The 24682-nt window shown below is 29.2% G+C and overlaps 3 protein-coding genes across 7 annotated transcripts in view; 1 reads left to right on the plus strand and 2 right to left on the minus strand.

Annotated features, from left to right (window-relative positions):
• Nucleotides 1-1323: 1323 nt before the first annotated feature.
• LOC107450129 (zinc finger protein 596) lies at nt 1324-9985 on the minus strand. 5 transcript variants are annotated; one of them, XM_016065863.3, is made up of 2 exons: nt 9845-9985; nt 1324-2483 (listed from the first exon to the last, which is right to left on the minus strand). In XM_016065863.3, exon 2 carries the CDS (start codon nt 2478-2480, stop codon nt 1416-1418), a length of 1065 nt encoding a protein of 354 aa, XP_015921349.1. In that variant the 5' UTR covers nt 2481-2483; nt 9845-9985; the 3' UTR covers nt 1324-1415. The 5 variants fall into 5 exon arrangements, with proteins under 5 accessions (XP_015921349.1, XP_015921350.1, XP_071036821.1 ...); XM_016065864.3 differs by lacking the exon at nt 9845-9985 and adding an exon at nt 9668-9815; XM_071180720.1 differs by lacking the exon at nt 9845-9985 and adding an exon at nt 9002-9163.
• An 88-nt stretch (nt 9986-10073) lies between these two features.
• LOC107450128 (inactive selenide, water dikinase) lies at nt 10074-11865 on the plus strand. The gene has a single exon (XM_016065862.3). The coding sequence runs from the start codon at nt 10441-10443 to the stop codon at nt 11647-11649; it is 1209 nt and encodes a 402-aa protein (XP_015921348.1). The 5' UTR covers nt 10074-10440; the 3' UTR covers nt 11650-11865.
• Nucleotides 11866-18727: 6862 nt separating this feature from the next.
• The window catches only part of LOC107450126 (ubiquitinyl hydrolase 1 puf), a 172789-nt gene continuing 166834 nt past the window's right edge, over nt 18728-24682 (minus strand). The window contains exons 72-74 of the mRNA XM_071186397.1: nt 23420-23536; nt 22101-22275; nt 18728-19467 (exon numbers count right to left, since the gene is read on the minus strand). Of these exons, the coding sequence (XP_071042498.1) occupies nt 19301-19467; nt 22101-22275; nt 23420-23536 (459 nt within the window). The 3' untranslated portion in view covers nt 18728-19300. The remainder of the gene's footprint in view (nt 19468-22100; nt 22276-23419; nt 23537-24682) is intronic.

The following is a 24682-nucleotide window of genomic DNA, read 5'->3' on the forward strand; positions in this document are numbered from 1 at the left end:
ACATATAATTACGATTATCAAGCACACATCTCAAAGATTGTTGATGAGAATGAATAGGTTTGAAATAGTTTCTTTTATGGCCTACCAAGTATTTTTTGACTATCAGGAGTTGGGTCTCGAGCAATAGAATTATACTGAATAATTGTGTCCACATAACTCTTTTGTGCATGACTTTGCAATGTTGATCAATGTTAGTCTACAATGCCTTGTGATGATTTTGCAATGTTGTTTTGTCGAGAATTACTTTTTGAGATATATATATATATATATAAAATAGTATAGGAGAGGGGAATTTAAAAATTATTCAAGATCAAAATCAGTTATTAACGCAACTTATTTTTACAGTGATAAATAAGGCCTTTTTTTCTGTGAGGAAATTCCCTGCCCTGTTTATTCATTATGAACTGCCAACTTTGGAGAAATAAAATACTGGAGACTTACTAGCAACATTTTTTCGGCTACGAGTGAAGTTTTGATACATCATATGCATAATTCAAAAAGAGAATTTCAAAATTGGAACTAATATTAGCACTTACATTTAACGAAGTAAAAAATTTGTATATAAATCTTAATTTAAAGAAGACTTTTAAAACCATTATTTATAATTACTTAAACTATAAACACTCAACATACTGCAGTACTGGCAATAGCACCATCTGTTGAGTATTTTTGCCATCAGCGGATATTATATCGATAATTTAAAGAAATATTTTATCGCCAAATTTTTTCTTCTTCAACAAATACAGGAAAATTTGAGAGTATACAGGTTAACAAGAGATAGTAGTAAAAAGCAGGAAACTTGGCAGGTATGAGGAGAACTCTGCATAACCACAAGCCTTTATAGTTTGTCTAAAGTAAGAACTCCCCCAGCCATTCGTTTGAACCTGTGGCGGTGACTATGGAAACGAGATATAATTATTTAAAGTAGGGGTGTGGGGTCATTGTTAAAGACAAGTTATGGATAGGGTCGGGTAGAGAAAGGTAATCTTTTTCTCCGGTCTATTGTGCTAGAGTGAAGAGAGCTACCCTCCCTGAAATACGCTATTCTTGTTTCCATAGCAGCAGACGGTCTCAGACTTTGTGGCGGATGGAGTTCTTACCGTATACAAACTATAAATAAGGGTATATTCTTTGTTGTTAAATGTCTGTAAATCCTTTTGGTGATTGGTACGGATACAGAAATACCGCCCACCACAATTTCATGATGGTGGTAATATAATCAATATTACATAGTGGCAGCTTATACTTTCCAGACAAGGCCTATAAATCTAAAACTGGGGTGAAATTCAGTATACTTTTAAAAATAAAATTAACAATAGCAACTAGACAGTAATTAACAATTTATTAGTTATTAAATTGAAGATGACTAATTTGAATTAAATGTTGGAAGAAAAAAAAAACTCTCTGACAAACTATTATACAAATACTTTGGATTCTCCATTATCTGAAGAACAATCTTTCACTTCAATCAAATAATATTCTTTTCCGTCTTGCCCGAGATTCTGAATATCTTCCATAGAGCAAGCCGAACCAATAACAGTCACGTTTCCCTGTCCATCAGGTTCACCAATCATAAGCGTCTCTCCCTCCATTGAATTCAACACAATATTATCACTGTCAAATTCTCTTATCGATACTTCAGGAGACATCAAGTTAGAGCTCTCCTCATCATCAATGATATTATCCTCATCGTCATCCTGTAAGAGATACATATCGTGATCGTTTCTGCCCTCCAGTTTGATACGCGTGGCTTCTTTGAAACCTTCATTGTGGTTGCGCAAGTGACGCCTATAGCTTCCAATCTGTAAGAACTTTTTACCACATATGTCACACACGTGAGGCGTGTACCCAGTGTGAGTTATGAGATGGTTTTCAAAGTTACCCAGTCGCCGGAACCGACGCCCGCACACGTCACATACGTGCGGTTCGTCCTCGGTGTGGGTAACCAGATGCTGTTTTAAGCTACTTTCCCTAATGAAACCTTTCTTGCATATATTGCACATGTAAGTTTTGTCTGTGTTGTGCATTAAGGCGTGCTTTTCCAAGTTGCCAGCTTTGTAAAAGGTCTTATCGCACGAGTCACACTGGTAAACACTTTTCTGCGTGTGCTTCAGTAAGTGTTTCTGGAGAGTGGCTTCCTCAACATAGGTTTTACCGCAATATCGACAGGCATGGTTTCTTTCCGACTCGTGGGTCTGCATGTGACGCCTGAGATTGCTCATCTGGTTGCAGCCACGGCCACATATGTCGCATCTGAAAGGACTCTGCTTCGTGTGGGCGATAACGTGCAATTTCAAATGATGTGATCTATTAAATGTTCGTTCACAAATGTAGCAACTGTAAGGACGCTTGTCGGGGGGCTTATGAATAATAAGATGTTGCCTTAGTTGATTTCCTTTCTTGAATCTTTTGCCGCAAATGTCACAGCCATGAGGACGTTCTTGTTGATATTCATAGTCTTGCAATGTATCAATTTCCATAGTCTGGAGAAAAAAAATGCTCCGAATTAATAAAAGCACCATAATATAACAATTCAATACAAATTCATAATTTTTTTGTTCTTAATTTCAAAGATGAGAATATACATGTAGCAGGGGTCTCTCTAGGTTTTTTCCTATTTTGTGAAACTTTAGACATAATTTGTGAAAATTAAAAATTATATTAAAAAAATTAACACAAAAATATGGTAAGGTAAGAAAATATTTTCAGAAATTATCACTTCAAATAAAAATCATATTGGACTGGTTAATTTTCATATATTTTCTCCATATATTCAAAAACAATTTTGCCATTGTTAAATTTTGGGAATCCATTGTTAAATCCATATTTAAATTTCACAAATATCAGGTTTGACAGCACATTAACTTCATATTACAATTAATTTATCTCTACAACTTCATATTTGACAAGAAAAAAAAATATGCCTGACGGAAATCACTAGATTTTTAGCAATGAAAAATTGTTAAATTTTTTTTAATGTAATTTGTGAAATATGAAAGAAAAATCATATTTTGTGGAGTTAAATAATAAGTAAATCCTTAAAAGGCAAGACATTTAACTGGTAGTCACAAGCTATTCGAGGTAAATTTATTCAAGTTTTTTTTTTCTTCCACTGAACCCTTTTTGTGTTAAAAGTACCTTAATAATAATTTATCTTCAAAATTGTTATTAAAAAATATATTATTATAACATACTATGTTTTAAGGAAAAAAAAAAATAATTAACAAGAACGAAAAAGAATATATATATATATATACAACGCAGGGTTGGGTTTTTGACATGACAAGAGTATAATACTGGTTTAAACCGTCAAAAACTGAAGTTTGCCAAGAAAATATATAAACTTCAAAACTACCAACAGTTACCATGCATTATATTGAAATTTAATTATACTATAGGTAATCAGCAGGTTTTAAAATATTTTTTAATTAAAATTAAGGTAAAATAACAGATTTAAAATCTCAGAAATTTATATTCAAATGCATGTGCAGAAAAATTTTGCACAAAAATTGTTTAAATATTTATATTTAAAAAAATTTTTTCTTTCTTTTTGATACTTAAGAAAATTAAAAGTTTATTACTATGCATTTTTGACATATAAGGAACATATAACTAATATTTATAAGGAACTTACAAGTTATGTTGTATAAATACAAACTTGATATAAGATACAAGTGTATAAAAAAATTTTTTTAATGTTATACCGAATATCTTTATTATCCAGTATGTTAATTTGAATTTAAAAGTAGTTATATTTATGAATAATGATAAATATAATTCATATTGTTTATTATATTTATTTATAATTATTACACTTATCATTTTAAAACAATTTTTATCTCTTAATTTTTTTTTCTCCACTTGTATTAAGAATACAAATAATGCATATCTTGAAAGCAAGAAGTAATTATTCAACAGCTGAATATTTAGATATTCAACAAAACTATATAGTATTCAGCAAAATGAAATTCACAAGTATTTGGATAAACTAAATTTTCAGCATAGTAAATGAATAGGCTGAATATACTGTAAATCGACACTAACTACTCTGTGTATTTAACAGAAAGCACTTAAATTTGTATTGTCTTATGTTAGAAAGATTATTAAGAAGATTTAAAAGAACATTAAAAAGATTTTTCTTTAAAAGAAGATGTCTAATGTACAAAACTGCTAATGTTTATCTTTAAAAATGTAATCTAATTTTTAGTATAATCTATACCAGGGATGGCGAACCAATGGCACGCGTGTTATTTCTGGCACGACACGGATCACGAAGTTCACTCTGAAGCAATTTACCAATTAAATTAAAATTCAAAATAACAAACTTAAAAAAATAAACAATTATTAGCAAAAAAATTACAATTTATGCCAAAAAACAATTAATTACCATAAAAAACAAGCTAACAATAAATAACTAGCAAAAAAAAAAACAGACCTGCTTAAAATAACATCTTACAACCTAATATAAGTTATTTGTCATCCAATCTGCAACAACAGAAGTCACACTGATGTTACTTTAAGTTGCATTACGCATATAACTGAGACATTGCGAAATGTATTGTTTTTCATAGTAAAAACAGAGTTTAAAACAGAGTTTTGAGTTGATAGCATTTAGTGTTATTATTTTCCCAATAATCACGAAATCAAAATTGTTTGACGGCACGTCTATGACCAAATTAAGCAATTTTTTTTAGAAAAAATGGCACGTTGGTGCATAAAGGTTCGCTACCCCTGATCTATACTATACACTAAATTTGGTTATAAATAAATTACTTAATATCACTGCAGATTTTCAATAACACATGAAAATGAATACATAATATTACAAAAGATGTGAGTTCTCAAAAGTACAAGATTTGGTTACTATTCAAAATATAAGTGTTTCTTCAAAATTTTAAATTTATTTTTTCTAGAACATATTTAGAAACGCTATCCTTTATAAAAAATATATAAATTTTATGTATTCATTAAATTTCACATACGAATATAGGTTTTTGACATTTCCGACAGTGAGGTTCTTGACGTGACGGTTTAAACTGTCACATGTCAAAAACCTGCCAACCCTGATACAAAGGTTTGATTTTAGATTTGTTTTTCTTACTATCAATTTTAAACTTCTGTATAATAACTAATTTTAGAATATGAAACCTTTTAACGTGCTTCGTTATGTTAAATTTCAAAGCACTAAGATTTAATCGAACCTGAAAAATGGAAACGATGTCAGATTCCTATGTTACGCCGCAAGGGCTGCGTCCCGATAGCTCACTAGATTTTTAAATGATTCCAAATCTACCAAACGATTACGAGTATGGAGGTAGTGGGTTCAAATTGGGGGTTGGGGGAAAAATAATATAAATTCTAAAAAAAAAAAAACCCAGTTATGCTCACAGAATGAAAGTATAAAAAAATACAAATTTTAATGAGTATAATATAAATTTGAACTAATTATTTTAATTAAAAAAAATGTATAAGGTTAAATTTTTTTTTTTTAAATATAATCATTATAGTACAAAATAAGACTCAATATTTATTTCGTATTACACTTAATATTTCATGGATTATTAGAAATTATAAGAATTTTAAATATGAAATGTTTTTTTTCCTTAAAAAAAAAATCATATAAGCTACAAAAAATTTAGAACAAGATTACAAACAGTTTAAAAATATGCTATTTCATTCACTTCTCGAATTTTTGGTATTGCAATTACATTGTACTAAAATATGGGAATTTTATGTACCAAGTACAAATGCATGGCGCCAACTGCCGAAAAAATAACTCGACGAGAGAAAATGCATCTTTGAAATTGTCTACTCTTTAAATCCTGCGATTATTTTTGTATTTCTGAATATTGCTAAAAGATGGTGCAAACAAGTCCCACTTTCTTCACAATGAGATTTCCTGCCTTGAATTGAAATCAAAATCATTTTGTACTTTCAGCAGTTTTGCAGTCACCATTGCATGTCAAAATAGTTATGATGATGTTTTTTAGATAATGTTAGTCAGAGGACAGTAAATTTATTGTCTTTTAGTCAGAAGATGATAGTTCTGATTTGTTTGAAAAATTATTTTTGAAATTTTTTTTTGTGCCTAATTTTAATAATTATTTTACGCAGATATTTATCTTAAAACATCTTAAAGCAAAAGAGTTAATAAATATGTAATCACAGTGTATTTTTTAAGATATAACTTGGGTGCATTACAGGGAAAACTGCAGATCAGTGGATCGGGCATTACATATTTCACCATCAATAAGTCAAGCAAAACACTGCTTGTTGACAAAAATATTTTGCTTTTCTAAATTAAGATAGAACATATATTAATTTTCTGCAATAAAAAAATGCTTTTTTCGGTTGGAAATTCAAAGGAAAAAAAATCAGACAGAGAATGGGTTAAATATGTGATTAGAAACTCTCGTGCCGTAATAAAATCATAGTTAAAAAAATTGGATCAACAAAATCAGGAGGAATAGCAATGTAATAGTTTAAAAAAACATATTTACGATGAAATCAGCACAAATAAGGCGGGTCAATAAATAATTATTTAAGAGACTGATTTAGGGTGACCTGGGGTAATTCCTGATCAAAAAATGCAAACATCTATTTTGTGAAAAAACTATTCAAGATAGAATTTTAATATTTATTGGAAATTTGAGGCTATATGGGATGAGATGCTACCTTCTTTTGTTTGAAAATCTAATTTGAATTTTAAAGATTTTAAATTTTTAGTGATCAGGAATTATCCCTTCTCTTGATCATTTCTGGGGTAATTCCTTATCATTTCTGGAGTAATTACTGATCACCAGTTTATATAGTAAATGGGCTGTTTAAAAATAATTATACAATGGTAATTAACAAATAAGACATTAAGATCAAACAAATAAACCAAAAAGATATGTTTAAGCAGCTATTAAAATGTTTTATTTAAAAGCCGGAATAAAGATTAACACTTCAGCTCTGGCAGCAGCTCTCACACTGAAATTTTCATTTTCAATCTTTAAAAGAAATTTGCTATTTTTGCTTTCTAGAAGCTTAGTATCCTTTTTAGGCTTATAATTTCTCACCATATTTATATTAGGTTAATTTATCAACTTAAAAATTATTCTAACAATGTACACACATAAAAATAAGATAGAAGAAAGGTAAGACAAGCTAGAAATGGTGCATATCAGAACACATTTGTCTTGCATACAGTTAAAAACAAATTTCGTGATTATAGTTAAAATATATTTTATAGTTGTTCCACTTAATAAATATGAACTGTTATATACGAAAAGACGATTAACTATTTTTTATACTATAAGAAGAAATGAAAATGATCAGGAATTACCCCGGTGATCAATAATTACCCCATCTGTAGGGGGCAACATTTGATATTGTTTCCAATAATCAATTATAATGTTTACAGAAGATGTGAAACAATTGAAAAAAAGCTTACACTATTTTTATATCAAAGAAAAAGAAAGTAACTCAAAATATTTATTTATTGCATTATAAATAATTATATATTTGCAGAAATGTGCACAATTTGAAACCCATCTTTGAAATGGAAAATGCAGAAAGCATTTTAAAAGATACTTATTTTGTTAAATTAAACAAAAAACTATTAAGTAAATGTAGTTATACTTTAGTAAAGTGTACAAGCTTTCTTGTCCATGTCTCAAATTTAAAAAAAAAAAATTTTTAAGAAATAAAACTTAGGTGATCATTATTTACCCCAGAAACAGAGTGATCGTGAATTACCCCGGGTCACCCTAAAATTCGCATATCAGAGTAAAAATTCAACATTTCAAAACTACATAGGAATGCATTGTAAAAACTGTTGAAAATTTAATTTAAAAATAACCTGGATTTCCACTGAAATTAAAAAAAAAAAAAGTGTGTTAAAAAGTGATTATTTAAACGAGCTATTCGAAACTCTCGTCACTGCGGTTCAAATGGTAACGCACCACACACATGTGTTTGCAAAGAGACCGAAAAGTAATGTTCATTTATGCTAGGGCTGCACAATTTTTTGAGTGAAATGGCCACTTGCACAGCAAGTTCACTAACGAACATATTTAGTCAAATTGGTGGCAAATATGATAATTCTCATAAAACGTTAGTGTTTTAGCACAGCATTTTTTTTAATCAAAAATTTTTGCATATTCACTGAAAATTAAATACTTTTAATTACTTGAATTCGTTCCAAAATTTTTTTTCATTAAAAAAGACATACTTTTCTCCAAAACATTTTTCCTTTCATCAATAATTGAATTAGCAAATATATATATATATATAGGACGCTAAAAAAACATAATGCTCACAGAATGTAAGCATACTAATGCATTAAAGAAAATTTATAGGGTTTAAACAAAAACCAAATCCTTATAGTATGTACAAGATAAGATTTATTAATTATTCAGTACAATACTTCAGATATTAATTCTATTCTTTAATGCTTTTGTTTTATTATTTACGCAATTTCTGTCTTTTACATAATTAAAATAGCATAAATTCTTTTGTGATTATGAACTGCACAATTTCGTCTTCTTTTCCACCGATCATGCATAAAAAATTACCGCGCAATTTGAAAAGTATAACTCATAGCCGCTTCCTTGCAAACACCTATTTTATTTTAAAAAATATAAGGAAGTTTAAAACTTGCAAATTTTTTAAAAAAGATGCAGAGGTTTGTTCGGAGTAGTTAGACCCTTCAAGCTGGTTCCCTTCTGTAAGGGGTTTTAGTTTCTCGCAATCCACTGCACGAAGGTAGCCAAGATTACGGCAATCATTCTGCCGCAGATCACAATACAGCAATCTTCCCTCATCCACACCTTTGCGATTGAAGGCGGTACTGCTGACCACGATATGGAAATACCACCACATCAAAGATTTCTTTAAATTGAATTCTATTATTTAAACCATGTTAATCATAGGAAGCAAAATCGAAATTGGGGGATATTTCTATATCGTGATCAGACACGGCAACTACAATTGCCTAGTTGCCATATAAATTTTATACTTTCTAACTTTCCAGTTGGTCTGTCTCTTTCTGTGATGTTTTATTTAATGTTTTCGTTTTTCATGGGCCGCTGCCCGGAAGTTGGGGGAAATTTCAGTATCCTGATTTGGGGCAGAATAATCTCCAAGTCTTGGCAACTTCATGGCAGCGATCAGCGAGAAACTAAAAAAAAAAAAAAAAACACAGAAAGGAACCAACTCAAAATATATAACTCATAGCCACAACATCTACATGTTTTTTGTAGTTATCACAACAGATGAGGATACGGAAATGTCCCCGAAAAAAAAAAGCATTTTGTAAAAAAATTCTTTTAGTATATATCAAGCATGAATATCTTGTATAAATATATATATGTATCATGCATTAATGAATAATAGTCAGTTATAAATTACATTAAACGAACAGAATATAAACGTGTAATCAATGTTTTATTAAAGTAATTCTCCGTAAAACTAAACAAACGTACGAGCAACAACATAACTTAAGTTTACTCTTTAACATAAGTTTTATTATTGAGTTAAATTACAGCGAAGGAAAAAATGTAGTCAATAAGAAAGATAACAATTGTTTTATTTTTAAAGCCGAACAAACAGATTATTTAAAATAGTTGTATGAAGTATTCAAATAAAATTAATCTTTTATTTCTAGACGAAGAATTAAGTCTACTCTTTTTAATTCTTTGCAGCATTTCTTCAATATCACATTTCTTATCGTTACATATCTACTAGAACACGTTTAAATTTGAAATAAATATTCGTTTCAATATCCAATTAACAATGCCATTGTAGAAGAAACAATGAATAAACAAATAATCGGCATTTTTCAAAAAAGATTGTAACTTACGGATGGGCAACAGAACGATCTTCACAAACTTTGCATTAAATAAAAGTGGCACCATTAATAAAATCTTTACTGGGAATGTTTTCAAGTAACTCGTGCAATTGATACATATCAAATCTTTTGAACTTTTGAGTTTATTCCATTCTTCTGCAAGCAACTATAGCTTCCTGAATTTTAGTGAAAAACTGTAAAAACTGGTTAGAGCATATCATTCTCATAGTTTTGTTGATTAGTACCAGAACTGCGAAGTAATTGCCAGATACAATAATTTTTTTTATTTTTACAATCATTTTAGCATGATCATTCATACCTGTACAGTTTAACGTGAACAATATTCTTTTTTTTAAGAAATGGGTAAAATGAATTGTAAATTTTTTTTTATGGAGATATAAATAGAATTCGTAGCTATTAGCATCAGAATTTCATGGATTTGGTAACCGGCTAAAGAGAAACATTTATTCCATTTCGGCTCAATAACTGTATAAATAACTGTGTATAGCAAGCGGCTTGAAGAGGAGAAATAAAATTTGTGATCTGCGCGATCGTAGCTGTTATTTAATTATTTTATTATAAATCTGAATTTTTTTGCACCTTTTCAAATGGATGCTCCACAACTCTACTTAGCATCAGTGGAACTGGAAGTTAGTAATACACCATGGTGTGTTCGTAGTCAATTTGATCCTGTCGCTCATGGTTTAGACGCCTCATTCCGCCTTACTAAGTTTGCAGAGATGCGAGGATGAGGGTGTAAAGTCCCCCAGGAAGCCTTAAATAAGCTCCTGGAGGGGCTAGATCAAGATGGTTACATTTCCGATGTCGGTGAGCAATTTATGCAAGTACCTGTCACTAGGGTCGGCATTGGTATGGACTGTAGTGTCACTCCTACGAGGCATGGCTTATCTCTAGTACAGACAACCGATTACTTTTACCCGCTCTGTGATGATCCCTACTTGATGGGACGGATCACGTGCGCGAATGTTCTCAGTGACTTGTACGCCATGGGTGTTACAGATTGTGACAATATGTTGATGCTCCTTGCTGTCAGTAATAAGATGACCACCATTGAGAGGGACGTTGTCATTCCTATAATGATGAAAGGGTTTAAAGATTGTGCAAATGAAGCGGGAACTAATGTGACGGGAGGTCAAACCATTCTCAATCCTTGGCTGACGATAGGTGGGGTTGCTTCTTCTGTGTGTCAACAGAATGATTTCATTGTTCCTGACAACGCCGTGGTGGGAGATGTTTTAGTCTTGACGAAACCACTGGGCACTCAAATCGCTGTGAGTGCCTATCAGTGGTTGGACGTGCCCGAGAGGTGGAACAGAATCAAATTGGTAATCACGAAGAGTGACGTCGAAAAAGCATATCAGAGGGCCATTGACGTCATGGCACGCCTTAATCGAGTAGCCTCTCGCCTCATGCACAAATACAACGCCCACGGAGCGACGGACATCACCGGTTTCGGACTTCTTGGTCATGCACAAAATCTCGCTAAAATCCAAAAAAATGAAGTGTCTTTTGTAATCCATAATCTTCCTGTCATTGCGAAAATGGCAGCTATCGCTAAAGCCTGTGGTAGTACCTTTCAACTATTGCAAGGACATTCTGTAGAGACCTCCGGGGGTCTTTTAATCTGTTTGCCGCGCGAGCAGGCGGCTGCGTACTGCAAAGAAATCGAAAAACAAGAGGGCTTTTCCGCTTGGATTATCGGTATCGTCGAGAAAGGCAATCGCAACGCTAGGATCATCGACCGGCCGAGGGTGATCGAAGTACCTTCTAAAGAAAAAGACGGAGAGCTTTGGTGAAAAACTCTTGCATTCAATTGTAATAATAGGTAGCGCTGTATGGAGTTATGATTCTATTCTACTAAATCTTAATAATAGAATAGAGGATGTCCTACTGTATAGCAATACTTTGTGACAACTAAAATAAATGCCGCTTTGTGTGTAATTATTCTTCTTTACTATTTACTTGATAATTTACAATAATTAGTGTCTAATAAAGTTTTTTATTTTCGTACATATTGAGATTACCTGTCAATATTTTTTTTTATCTGGGATTTATAGCTAAAATGTGGTTACATAATATCAATAATTTGTAAGGACCATGAAGTCAATGCGTAAGAAGATTGTTGTTGCCGATCTTGTTTACAGGTGTATCAAATACCACCATAAATATTGCACATACAGGGGTCTGTCCATGCCAAATTTTCTACCGTTTAGCGTTACCTTCACAAATTCAACTTTCAGAAAAACGGTAGTTTCACAAAATACTTTTTCTTAAAATTTTAGTTTTGTATTCCGTAGGAAACAAAAAGTCCATATTTTTGTGTTGATTTTTTAATATAATTTTCACAAAATAGGTATCTCAGAAAAACCATGACAAACCCCTGATATAACAGCACATATTAATAAATAGTTAAGAATATTTACAATTTTCAAACTCAAAATTAATCTTTTTAAATTAATTTTTAAAGTGAAATGGTAATAATTATCTTAAGTTAATTATAAATTCAATTTTTCATTGTTATTTTTCTTTTCTGAAGTAAGTAGCAGATATGACAGTACAAATGTGGTAAGATAGTTTATCATGGAAAATTTAAATATTACTGGTAAATATATTTATTACAGTCTTAGTGAAGGGTTAAAAATCTGATCACATTTTACAAAATTTCATGTAAACGATATCCTTACCATTAGTTAGAGAAAAGAAAATGTTAAATTCAAATGTACTGTTCAGGAAAAATATATATCAGTATTATAATAACTTAATTTTCAATTGTAAGAATATAAACATTGAAAATGAGATTTGTCTGACAATCTTCTATTTGAAGGTAATTTGTTGAAGAATCTGTCCTTTTCCACAAAATAAGCAATACTGAATACACAAAATTACTTTGAAATTTAAAAGAATTTTTAATGTTATTTTCATGGTAGTAGGATTGATGAAAATAATGCTTCATTTTTTTATTAAATTCATTATTTTTATAATTTAAATAAAGGGTGCAATATACTTGAAAGCATTTTATATTCTACTAAAAACATAACCACAGAACAATGTTATGTATTAGGAAATTAAATGTTTCTTCGAATTTGCAGTGCTTTTATTTTCAGTGAAAATGTTGCTATTAGTGTTATGCTAAAAAATTTTTCTTACCGGAATGCAACAACAGGGAAGATGAACATCTCAAGTTGTCAGAGTTTTTTTCTCTTCTTAAGTTTCCTTATTTTTATATTCTTATTGCTTCTTGTCATTTATCAAAAATGATTTGAAATTTATTTTTACTTTTTCTATCTTAGAAATCATACAAAAATAAATTAAACCTTAAAGATTCATGATTTATAAATAAAAACTGTAGCAACCACAGAGCCATCTGAACAGTTAGTAGATGCTCAGACTTTCCTTTTACTTCCTTCTCGTAATTATTCAAATTTCTGTTTGTTCACCTGCTATTTGATATTAATAAAAATATTTTGCACTAAGTTTTTCTTTATTTCAACCCCTGGAGCTCCAGCCAAGGCAATTACTTTAAACAACTGTGTTTTCCACTTTAGCAACTAAATTTTCCCCGAAAGATCTATTAAAGAGTAAAACATCATAATCAGAGTTTAAAAATAGAAATAAAGAATTTCTCATCTCGCAATTGACTAATAGTACATTAGGGCAGCAAAGTTAAGAGTTTAATTATATAGTATATATTTTTTAATAAAAAATAAAGGCTATAAAATGGAAATTTGTTATATGTTTGGTATTGCAGGGAAAATGTAGCATTTTTTAAACTTTTGAAAAGATTTTTAGTTTTTAAAGAAATCTTAAAAAAGTCTTGAAACTCTTGTTAATGAATATTTATACTATACTATGCAAATAATAATAATTAAAGAAAAAAAAAAGAGCTGATAAGTGTGTTATTAAATTAAAAGATGAGAAGCAGTAAAGGTGCTGTTTTATTAATCCAAAGCCACTCTTGGTTTATTCTTATTACTGACTATCGCTAATGGGAATTCCAAAAACTTGAGACAAATATTTTAATGTGTTAATGAAAAAATTAAACTATTAAATAAAAAAGAAATTTTTCTTGTTCCTACAATACCACTTCTGAAATATATGAAAATGGGGATACCAAAAAAAAAAAAAAAATAATTTAGCTTTAGAGGGTCGTAAAGAATCAAGTTTATATGTCAATCATCAATAATTATTCTTTGATTTTATAAGAAAAATGCTAGTTTGCTGTAAGAAATGGAAAAAAGTACAGCATATTCATTTACAAAGTATGCCTATATTTTTTAAGCTAAAAAAAGATTAGCTATCTTAAATATTTCATCTACTTTATGCATAATTTTTTTTATAATGAAACTAAATTATAGAGTATAACTTTTATAGAAATTTTTTTTATTCATACTTTGCTGTGCATATATAATTTACTTGTTTGATTTTTAAATAAATCTTATTATTACTACTTCTGCATTACAGAATTTTATAGTTATATTTTTTCATTTGAAATTAGTTTAAAGAATAATTATGGTTTATGTTATTGGGTTTTTTTTCCACTTATTTTTTTGGGGCAAAAGATGAGGGATGAAATTCACTTACTATAGTTTGTGCACTTAATTCAATGCTATTGCATGTTATTTTTCATCCAATTTTCAATGTGTAATATTCTGCAATTATTTTAAAATGTAAATAAACTCTGCCAATTGTAGTAACAAAAGATTTTTTGGAAAAACTTTTTTCTTAATGGAAACGAACCGTATTTATAAGATTTTGAACTTGATAGGAAAGGTTAGAGGTAAATATGAATTTCACTTTGTACCCCTCAACAGTATTTTTTACAAAGAAAAAAATTTTTTAATAAAATTTTTGACTAAGTTGCGGAGCACATGGTTTTTTACTCTTTCTTTCTACTTAATATTCATAATTCCTTTATTATTGCTCTGGAAATTATCAATGATCATACAAATGAGTATAGAAATGTTGAAATAAGAGTCCAATTCATTTTTATTTTAATGAAATATCATGCTCTACAATTTTTATATAAATATTTTTATTAATCATTTAACATTTTATTGGATATTTAATCTTATATGCATTTTTATTTTTAATTGTTTATAGTACCACTCAGAGCTACAATCTCTACTAACAATAGCAAGTGTTCATAAAAGCTCTCTTGGTGGTCCAAAGAAAGCTATTTGAGTTTGGTGCATGCCTTACACAGAGCCTGACTAAGGTAGGGACAAACGGGGCAGTTACCCCGGGACCCCAAATCAAGTAGAAAGTTTATTTTAAGTATCGTTCTTTAAAGAAATTTTTTTTAAAGCAAAATATCAATTCAGTGTAAAATCCGTCAGTTTTATATTAGCTTCTTCATTAATCTATCGAATGAACACAATCTATATTTCGTAACTTCATGGCTTTCTAAGGCCGAATTCAACTAAATCTTCGCAATTATGGGGACAAATTTACCTATCGCAAAATTCAATATGTTTACAAAAATACAGGCTTCTGACTGGCTTAATTGCGAAAATTTAGCTGACTATTACCCTTATGTCAGCAAGGATATGAATTTTTGGAAGATAGATGAGAAAGTTAACAATCAGAAAACTGCATTCGGCATAATAGACATAGAACTGTCAGAAAATCAATAAAATGGCCCGAAAGCTATTTCGTCTGACCATTGGGGGAGGATTTTAGGTTCTAGTAAATTTTCTTGTTATCTATAATGAGGTGAAAATACCTCCATAAAGTTCAGTTCTTCATTACTGAAGTTTTTGCCCTGGACCCCAATTACGCTAAGTCGGGCCTGGCCTTAAAAATATTTATGTTCCAGTTAAAAAAAAAAAAAAACAGGGTTTGTGTAACCAAGTTTTAAATTTAGGATTTTCATAGCGAAGGAATCCATATTCAATATAATTTTTTTAAAATAAATTTTTACTTGGTTTTTAATTTGTTATCTAAAAAAATTTTAAAATATTTAGAGTCATTAAATGCTGTATTTTACATTGCTAAGTACTTACATAATTTTGGTGATTGAAATTTTCAAACAATAAATGTTAAAGCTTTAAAAATTTCATAAAATGCTTTGTAAATTTCAATAGAATAATCATCGATGATTCCTTTAAAAAGATATAGATTTAATTCTATTTAAAAAAAAAAAATCACTGGATTAAAGAGAAAAAGTACTCAGTCGGCAAAAACTTTAAAAAACTCTTTTGCTGTTACCTTTTTTTTTCCATATTTCTAATTATTTGCATATTATTAATTGTATTTATATATTATTAGATATATTTTATTAATACAGTAGAGAACCCATTATCCGGAACGATCGGGACCATCGCTATTCCGGATAACTGATTTTTCCGGTTTTCTGAATCACTACAAAAAGCCGTTTTTTTATTGTTAAACNGATATATTTTATTAATACTATTATATTTCTTTTGTACTTAATTTGCTATCAAAGTTTTTTTATTTATTTTTTTTTTGCTATACTGCATAAAACATTGATGATGTAGCTTTCTTGTAATTCATTAGTATTTTTTCTGAGCAATAAGCATTTTAAATTGCCTGAAAAGAACCAATTTTCATAACTTCTTGTTGCTTTGTTAGAGAACTCAGAAAAAATATTCAAATTGGTCACTAAATGATATAGGCTTAATCCGGCCTATGTGAAAACTAGAAATAAATTATTAAACTTTAATTGAATGTGAAAATAAAGCATAAAACAAAACATACACTTTTTTAACACCCGCAATTCCTAGAACACTTTGGCTAATCATAAACTAAAATTAGAAAAACAATCCCATTCCTCTTACAATATGCGAAAAAAAGAACTGTGATCATTTCTGTTTTCTTGCTTGTTTTAATGTGTAAAAATGAGTAAAGCTCTCTGAAAGCAGAATTTTATACATTCATACCAAGCATTTTTTTTAAAAAATTGGATGGCATTTACGGTTCATAGCTTTTGAAAGTGGGGGCAAAATTTTTTCAGCAAAGCGAAACAATTCTTAGTTTTGATTACTGATTGTGTCCAAACCTCTAAACCTAAATCAATATTTAAGAATATCATTTCAGATAGCATTTATTCATCTTAATTCTTGTAGGGTTAAATTTGCACTTTTTTAGCTGTTATGTGGCAAAAACTAAAAAAAGGGCTGAAAATGTAGTTTTTTTTTAAAATTTTCAAAAGTTAAGCTGACTTCATAATCTGTTTGCCCACTTATATAATTCTTGTTTGGGATGTCCAAAGTGAAATAAAATCAATTTCAGCTTTCTGGGAATCAGTTCGAATCAAAAGTCTTTATAATCTGTTGCAAACTTATATAATTAACAATTGAATATTTTTGAACATATTTTTGAGGTTAAAATATAATAATACTTCTAACTGAAGACATAATTTTATGAAAATAATTAAATCAATGTAACCGAAATTTCACATACTTATTTTAAATAGGTTAGATCAGTGATTTTTATTTAAAAAAAAAAAAAAAATTATTAATTATTCCATTTAAGTTGATTTTAATTCAAACCAATAAGAAATTAATTTTAAAATTTTTCATTGTAAATGAGAATGAAATTTTTTTCAGTATTAATTTCAGTGAATTAGAGAAGCTGCAATTAAATTTAAAAGCACAGATTCTGAAAAATATAATAAACGAATATATAATATTAGTCAACATTAAATATTTTTATTATAAATTTATAGATGTAAAATTATATAAAAAAAATGTTGATAAAGATGGGGGGAAATTTTAACAATTAGAAAATAATCTTGCCAAAGTACAAAACAAAGTAGAAGATCTATATAATGCACACATTAACTTATAGTTAACTTATAATTAAGCTCTAATACAAACCAAAATTGATAAATTTGTTAGATATTATTTCAAATGCTCTTAATTAAAAATTTTTTTTTTGTAAATAATGCATATTTTTTTAAGTATTTAAAAATTGTTTTGAAACATTACTACTATTAATTTGTTATCTTGCCATAGGTTAATTTATGAACACAAAACTCTGTACATTGAAAAGTTTAGACTTGGGTTATAAAGATTTTCTATTATATTAACGATTAGAGCTTTATCACTCTTATAATGAACCTGACATTATTAACTCCATTAAATGAAAAACAAAGAATAAAATGGGCAGGCCATGTTATCAGAATGGATGAAGACTGTATCACATAAAGAGTTTTCAATGCTAGACCAGTTGGCAAAAGAAAAAGAGGCAGGCCGAATTTGAGATGGATAGATGGCCTAGAAAAAGACCTTTTGGTCTTAAAACAGGGTGCTTAGCCAGATTCTTTAACAAAAAAGAAGCATCTTTTAAGTACTTCTAGCACTTTCCAAAAAAAAAAAAAAAATCATATTTAGGATCTGCACAGTAATAATTATTTTTTCTCCTATTGTTTAATGTTCTTAATTCATAAAAATAAAATTCCAAAACTTTACATAAAATAACTAGTTTCTGTTAAATATTGCAGAGAAAATTATGAATATCATGGATTTTTTTGCAATTTAGAATGACAATCAACAAGGCAAAGAAAAATATCTCTATTTAAAAGATAGAAAAATTTAGCACTTTTTACAAACCCCGAATTAAAAAAAGCACCTGAAAGGGCTTTTAAAAAACGTAAATAAAAAATAAGCACTTTTTAAAAACGCTATGCACCCTGTAAAAACTGGAAACGGTTGCGGGAAAAAGGTTAGCATTGAAAAAACTTATCAAGAAGGCCAAATCCCACCCTCTGCAGTCGAGCCATTGATGATAATGATGATTATATTAACATATGTTTAGAATAAAAATATTTAATAGTATAGTAATAAATTATTTTAAAAAGTTTATTAAAAGAATTCAGAATTGCAACACATAAAAATAGATCAACATAAAATGTTTCAACAAACAGCATGTTTATTCGTCTCAAAATAAACCTAAAAACAATATGCAATGAAATAATTTTCCAAAATATGTGTTTGAAAGAGAGACAGAATTAATATAAATTTTTAAATTAGAACAATTCCCTAAAAAAAAAAAATGCACAAATAACAAATATATATTCTTACATTCAACATTGAAAATGAAAGTGTTTTTTTATAATCTCCATTAGAAGTAGTAGTCTCTTTTTTATTTTATACAAATCACCAAGACGCAATAAAAACATTTCCCTCTCATTGGCCAGTTTAAAATAACGAATTTACAATCCAATAGCTCGAGTGTCACGTAATTACTGGCAATGTTTCAATGTTCTTTGGCATAGGACTCAAATCCCATAAAGAGTCTTTATTTATTATTACATTTCACTATTTAGGACAGAATGTCAAGCTAGTACCCAATGTGTTTGATATANTTTTTTTTGGGGGGGGGGGATAAGGGGTGTTCAGAATGGCAATAGCTTGAGATCACAGATACAAGACATGTTTTCAGCCTCAAATTGAAAGTGTTCATGTTCCTAACGTCGCACATATCTCAGCTGTCATCACCTTGGAGGATAGAGACGAGCTTAGAGGCCGATTTCAAGAGCAATTCAGCCCACTGCTCGCTGTTGTCCTCGTTTTTAGGCGAACTTCCGGGAGAATTTAGTTTCTGACGTTTTATTGCACGCTGGTCATCTGCTGATGTTGTTGCTTCTTCCTCTGAGAAGAAAGAATAAAGAATATTAAACAAAGAATAAAGAATATTAAACAAATGTAACTAAATGAATCAAAAGCACTTCATTGATTATAAAAATTTAATGACAATTGATTCTGGTCTCTGATCTCATATTTAATAAAATTAAAATAATAATTTGAATGTAATTAGGTGTTTTTTAAATTTTTTTAAATTGAGATAGATACAAAGTCACACCTGCCAACGGAGAAATAAAGTAACATAGATTTCACTAGCAACATTTTTTAGGCTACGAGTAAAGTTATGATACATCATGTAAGCAAAAAGAGAAATTCAAAATTGGAAATAATATAAGCACTTACATTTAGCGAAGTAAAAAATATGTATATAACACTTAATCTGAAGAAATATTTTTTAAACAATTATTTATAATTGTTTAAAAAAATTATTTATTTACACTCAACATATTGCAGTACTGGTTATTGCATCATCAGCGGAGATTTTATCTCCAAAATTTTCTTCAAGTACGTAGAAATTTGAGAATATACAGGTAAACAGGAGATAGTCGCAAAATACAGGAGTCTTCATTAAAAAACAGGAGACTTGGCAGGTATGCAAGTTTATTTTGAAGGGAAATGTTTTATTTTTAATTCTAAATACAATTCTATATTCAGAGTGAAGAAAAAGTGTACAATCAACAAATTAGTACAGAAAACATGCGTAAACTGGAAGACATAGATGTTGGTCTATGTCTAGAACCCCAATAATTAAAGATAAAATAATTTCAATTTTTTAAAATTTATTATTATATTTTGTTCCTGCCGATGGCTTTAGATTATAAGATTAAGCATAACACATTTTTAGCAGTTTATTCTATCAAAGATTATTGGAAAAATATTAAACAAATGTAACAAAATGAATCACGAGAAAAAAGCACCAAATTGATTATATAAATTTAATGATATTTGATTCTAACGTCAGAACTCATACTTAATAAAATTAAAATAATAATTCGAATGTAATTAGATGTTTTTTAAAAAATTGAGATAATAAAGAGTAAAAATATTAAAAAATTGAGATAATAAAGTCTAAAAACATTAAAAAATATAAGGCTAACAAAAGCATGAATAAACGAAACATATAACAAGATCTTTATGGAACATCAGAGAGTTGTTGATTTTTGAGAAGATAGTTTTTGAGGTTTATACTAACCTGTTATGGGATTTTATATATATATTTTTTGCACGGTTATTACTACCCCATTACAGGTACTTTAATTTTGTTCATTAATGTTTTGTTAAATAAATTAGCTTTATTTTAAATAAAAAAACTGTTTCTTAATATAGCTTGATTCGTTACAAGATAGACACAAAGTTTATTATGAAGGTCATTTTCAATTCTAAATACAATTCTTTATACAGAGTGAAGAAAAAGTAAACAAGCAATAAATTAGTACTGAAAACATGCTAAAATCATGCATAAACTGGAAGACATAGATGTTGGTCTATGTCTTGGTTGGTTCTAATGCCGCTTGCCACACGGCAAGTTTGCTTGGTGAAACCGAGCAAATTTAAGGCAGAGCGTGCGATTCTTGTTTTTCAGTGGCGCCATCTATGGCCAAGAATTCGACTTCGCCACATCATACGTCACACCAGTTTATAAGGCGGACCCATTCATACATCCATTCATTCGTTCACAGATCGTAATTTTGAATTGAATCAGATAACGATCGATCTCCAATCTAGTACCTCCAGAGGTATTGATTTGTTATGGGAACATGGAGGACTTTTGCGACTCGACAGATTTAACGTGCATCAGTCAGTTTACTACACTTTACTTCGGACCGCGGGGTTCGAACCCACGAACTCTCAGACATGGGCCCAGCGCCCTACCGACCAGGCCTAGGTCTATGTCTTAAGCCATGTGTATGGTCTGTGTCTAAAGCTACAATAATTAAAAGATAAAATAATTTCAAATTTATTTACTATTTTATTTTGTTCTTGCTGATGGCTTTATGTTATAAGATTAAGCAAAACACATTTTTAGCAATTCATCTTATCAAAATAAAGATGAACTACATCCAGCATCATTTTGCACAACATAGCTCAAAACTAACTCATGATAGTCAAAATTTACTACAATCCAGAAATTTTCTCAAGTACTTGTACTTATCTCTTTCGAGAAGCTGAAAAAAGCACTTTTCACAGTAACTATATTATTACCACACAATTAAGATGTGGTTTCAAGAATGTGTCAATTTACACAATAATTAGATATTAAATATACTAATATCAGAACCACTAGTATACTTGGTAAGTAATTTAATATATTGGGTATCTTATAGTAATCTTTGTTATCTAATTTGGTAATGAAATTTAGAACTGTACTTAAAAGTTTTATTCATTCAGTTAAATTGTATGAAGTCGGTAAAGTTTATTTTCTTAAAATTTAAACTAATCCTTGAGAATATTAATTTTTTAAAAAAATATCTAATTTTATTTAGATAATTATTTGATTACATTATATTTATAGTTAGATACCAAATATACTAGTGGTACCGATAGCAGTATAGTTGGTACCTAGTAAAACTGTACCACCTGCAATAAGTAAGTTAGTTAAATAATTTAGTTTTATAGAAATACACACAGAGAATCCTTACCTTTATTGTCTTGAATTTTTTCATTATCTACAACATTTAATTCATTGTTATCACAATCTTCACATTTGATGAATTGATCACAGATTTCAATTAAGCGATTCATGATTTTTATGAATTCGGTAGGAACTTCATTGGGTGGCTCCACAGAGAAGATAAGACACAAAGCTCTCAAGTCCTGAAAAATAAATAACAATTGAACATTTAAAAGAATACAATTATAAAATTATGCCAGAAGACTACAATTCAGAGTTGGCAAGGTTTAGGACAAAATGGATTCATCCACAGTTTAAACAGTCCTGTCCAAAACCCTTTTGTCCAAATTATGTCACAATTTAAAAAAAATAGTGTGAAAAATAAAAGGTTAATTTTTAAACAATAAACAGAATGTAGACAAGCTTTTGTTTCATTAAAAAAGTTTATTATTATTTTTTAAATATTGCCTTATTTATTTTTATGCAACAACATAATTTATTAGCATTAAAAGCATATTTATTCATATTTAAAGTTTTTCACTTTTGTTGTTTAATGAATTACGGAGCTTGAAAACTTATAAATTTTTTCATATTATAATATTTTGCTTTAATAAGGTAAAGCAAATATATTAATAAATATTTGATACTTTTTATACAAGAAATTATTATGAGTGCAATAGTTACACTTATAGAATTTTTACCTTTTACTAAAGTTCAAGATTTTGGACACTTTAAGACAGTAAAACTTACGTCCAAAACCCCAACCCTGCTAGAATTCAAGAGTGATGAAAGTTTTGAAACTGTGAGAAAGGTTTTAGTTGTAAATAAGGATTTTAATGTAAATAATAATTAGACAAAATAAGTAACATTTCAGACACTACAAGCCATAACAACCCTCTAGCCACACCTAAAAAAACAATATGAGNCGATAAAGAATTGCATTCCATTCCATTCTTCTTTTTATCTCCCTTACCCCATGCAGCTTCTACCCGGTTTCTTAACCCCTTCTACAAGAACTCAATGCAACGTCGCATCCTCTACGGGATTAGCAACAATCCGAAAATGGCGCGAAACCAATCGCTCAAAAAAAATTTCGAAACGCCGAAATAAAAAATATTTAGCACTTTTTTAGCACTCAGAAGAAAATTTAGCCCTTTTTAGGCCCTAAAAAAGTTGGGGAAAAATTTTAGCACTTTTTTAGGACATTTTAGGACCGCACGAACCCTGAATATGTACGTTTTCCCACTCAGGGGAAAATTTTAATCATTCACCCTTTCAATTTTTCTTTTTTGCTCTGAATCTCACTCTGTGTATTAAATTAAGTGTATTAAATATGACATCACATACTCCATTTAATTTGTAAGCCTGCTTTGTCAATTCTGTTTCTTCAAATGATTTCACAAAAGACGTCATAAGAGATGAAACAAGGGAAAGCATTTGGTCATTAATAACTTGTTCAGAAACCTATTAAGAGAAAAATAATGATTAAATTTCAATTGATACAATGAAATCAATAAATTAAAGATCTAAAGTTCTGAAATTGTTAACAGCTCTAGATGCACAGGAAAATATTTAATTACTGCATGATTCCGAAGATAAGTTCAAGGATTGTAGTTATGATCGATAAATAATTAGATCTAATTATCTATAGTTGGAAACCATTGCAGGGTGAGTAGCTAGATTTTTTCAACAAAAAATAAGCATGTTTTAAGTGCTTTTTACGCACTCAAAAAATATTTTTAATCACTTTCAAAAAAAAAAAAATTATAATTAAAAAAACATAATCATATTTAATTATCTGTGTAGCAATAAAAATTATCGTTTTCTATTGTTTAAAGTTCTTAATTTATAAATATAAAAATCAATAAAATTCAAAAACATTTTCAAAACTTTACATAATCAAGATAAAATAACTAGTTTCTAATAAATATTGCAGAAAAAATTGTGAAAATCATGCAATTTTTTTGTAATTTAAGATGACAATCGACATGGCAAAGAAAAAATCTCTTTTTTTAAAAGATAGAAAATTAAGCACTTTTTAGAAACCCCGAATAAAAAAAGGCACCTTTCACGGCTTTTATAAAATGTAAATCAAAAATAAGCACATTTAAGCATTTTTTAACAATGCCCTGCTTTGAATAGTTCATGCAACATGTAAAACAATTAGCACTTATGTATCAGACGACCAAAGAGGATTACGGAACGACACAGTTGTGAAAAATCACTCTTCTCACCTTTTTGCGCAATGCATGGTCACAATTGATATGCTCAAGAAGAAAAAAAATCTTTTTTGAAATGTTTCACACCCTGTTACAAATATTTTTGAAATGAGAATTCATCTTGAGTTACTTTCGTTTTTCGTTTTCGTCTACTCATTTATTTGAATGCCTCTTTGTTTCATTATGGGAGCAAATTTCCCTCATTGATTTTTGAAAGTCAGATCCAGACCTTTCTAGAGGTAACTACCACTTATTCAAATTTATTCTAGTGATTTTGTCTCCTGAATAAGATGTAAAACTAAGAAAAGTTATTTAGTGGTTCAAGATAGCAGTAAATAAAAGTACTTCTATCAATATTAAAGTACAGTAACTAAAAGCACTGTACAAATCA

This window comes from Parasteatoda tepidariorum, chromosome 1 (genome assembly GCF_043381705.1).
Source record: "Parasteatoda tepidariorum isolate YZ-2023 chromosome 1, CAS_Ptep_4.0, whole genome shotgun sequence".
Taxonomy (NCBI): Eukaryota; Metazoa; Arthropoda; class Arachnida; order Araneae; family Theridiidae; genus Parasteatoda; species Parasteatoda tepidariorum.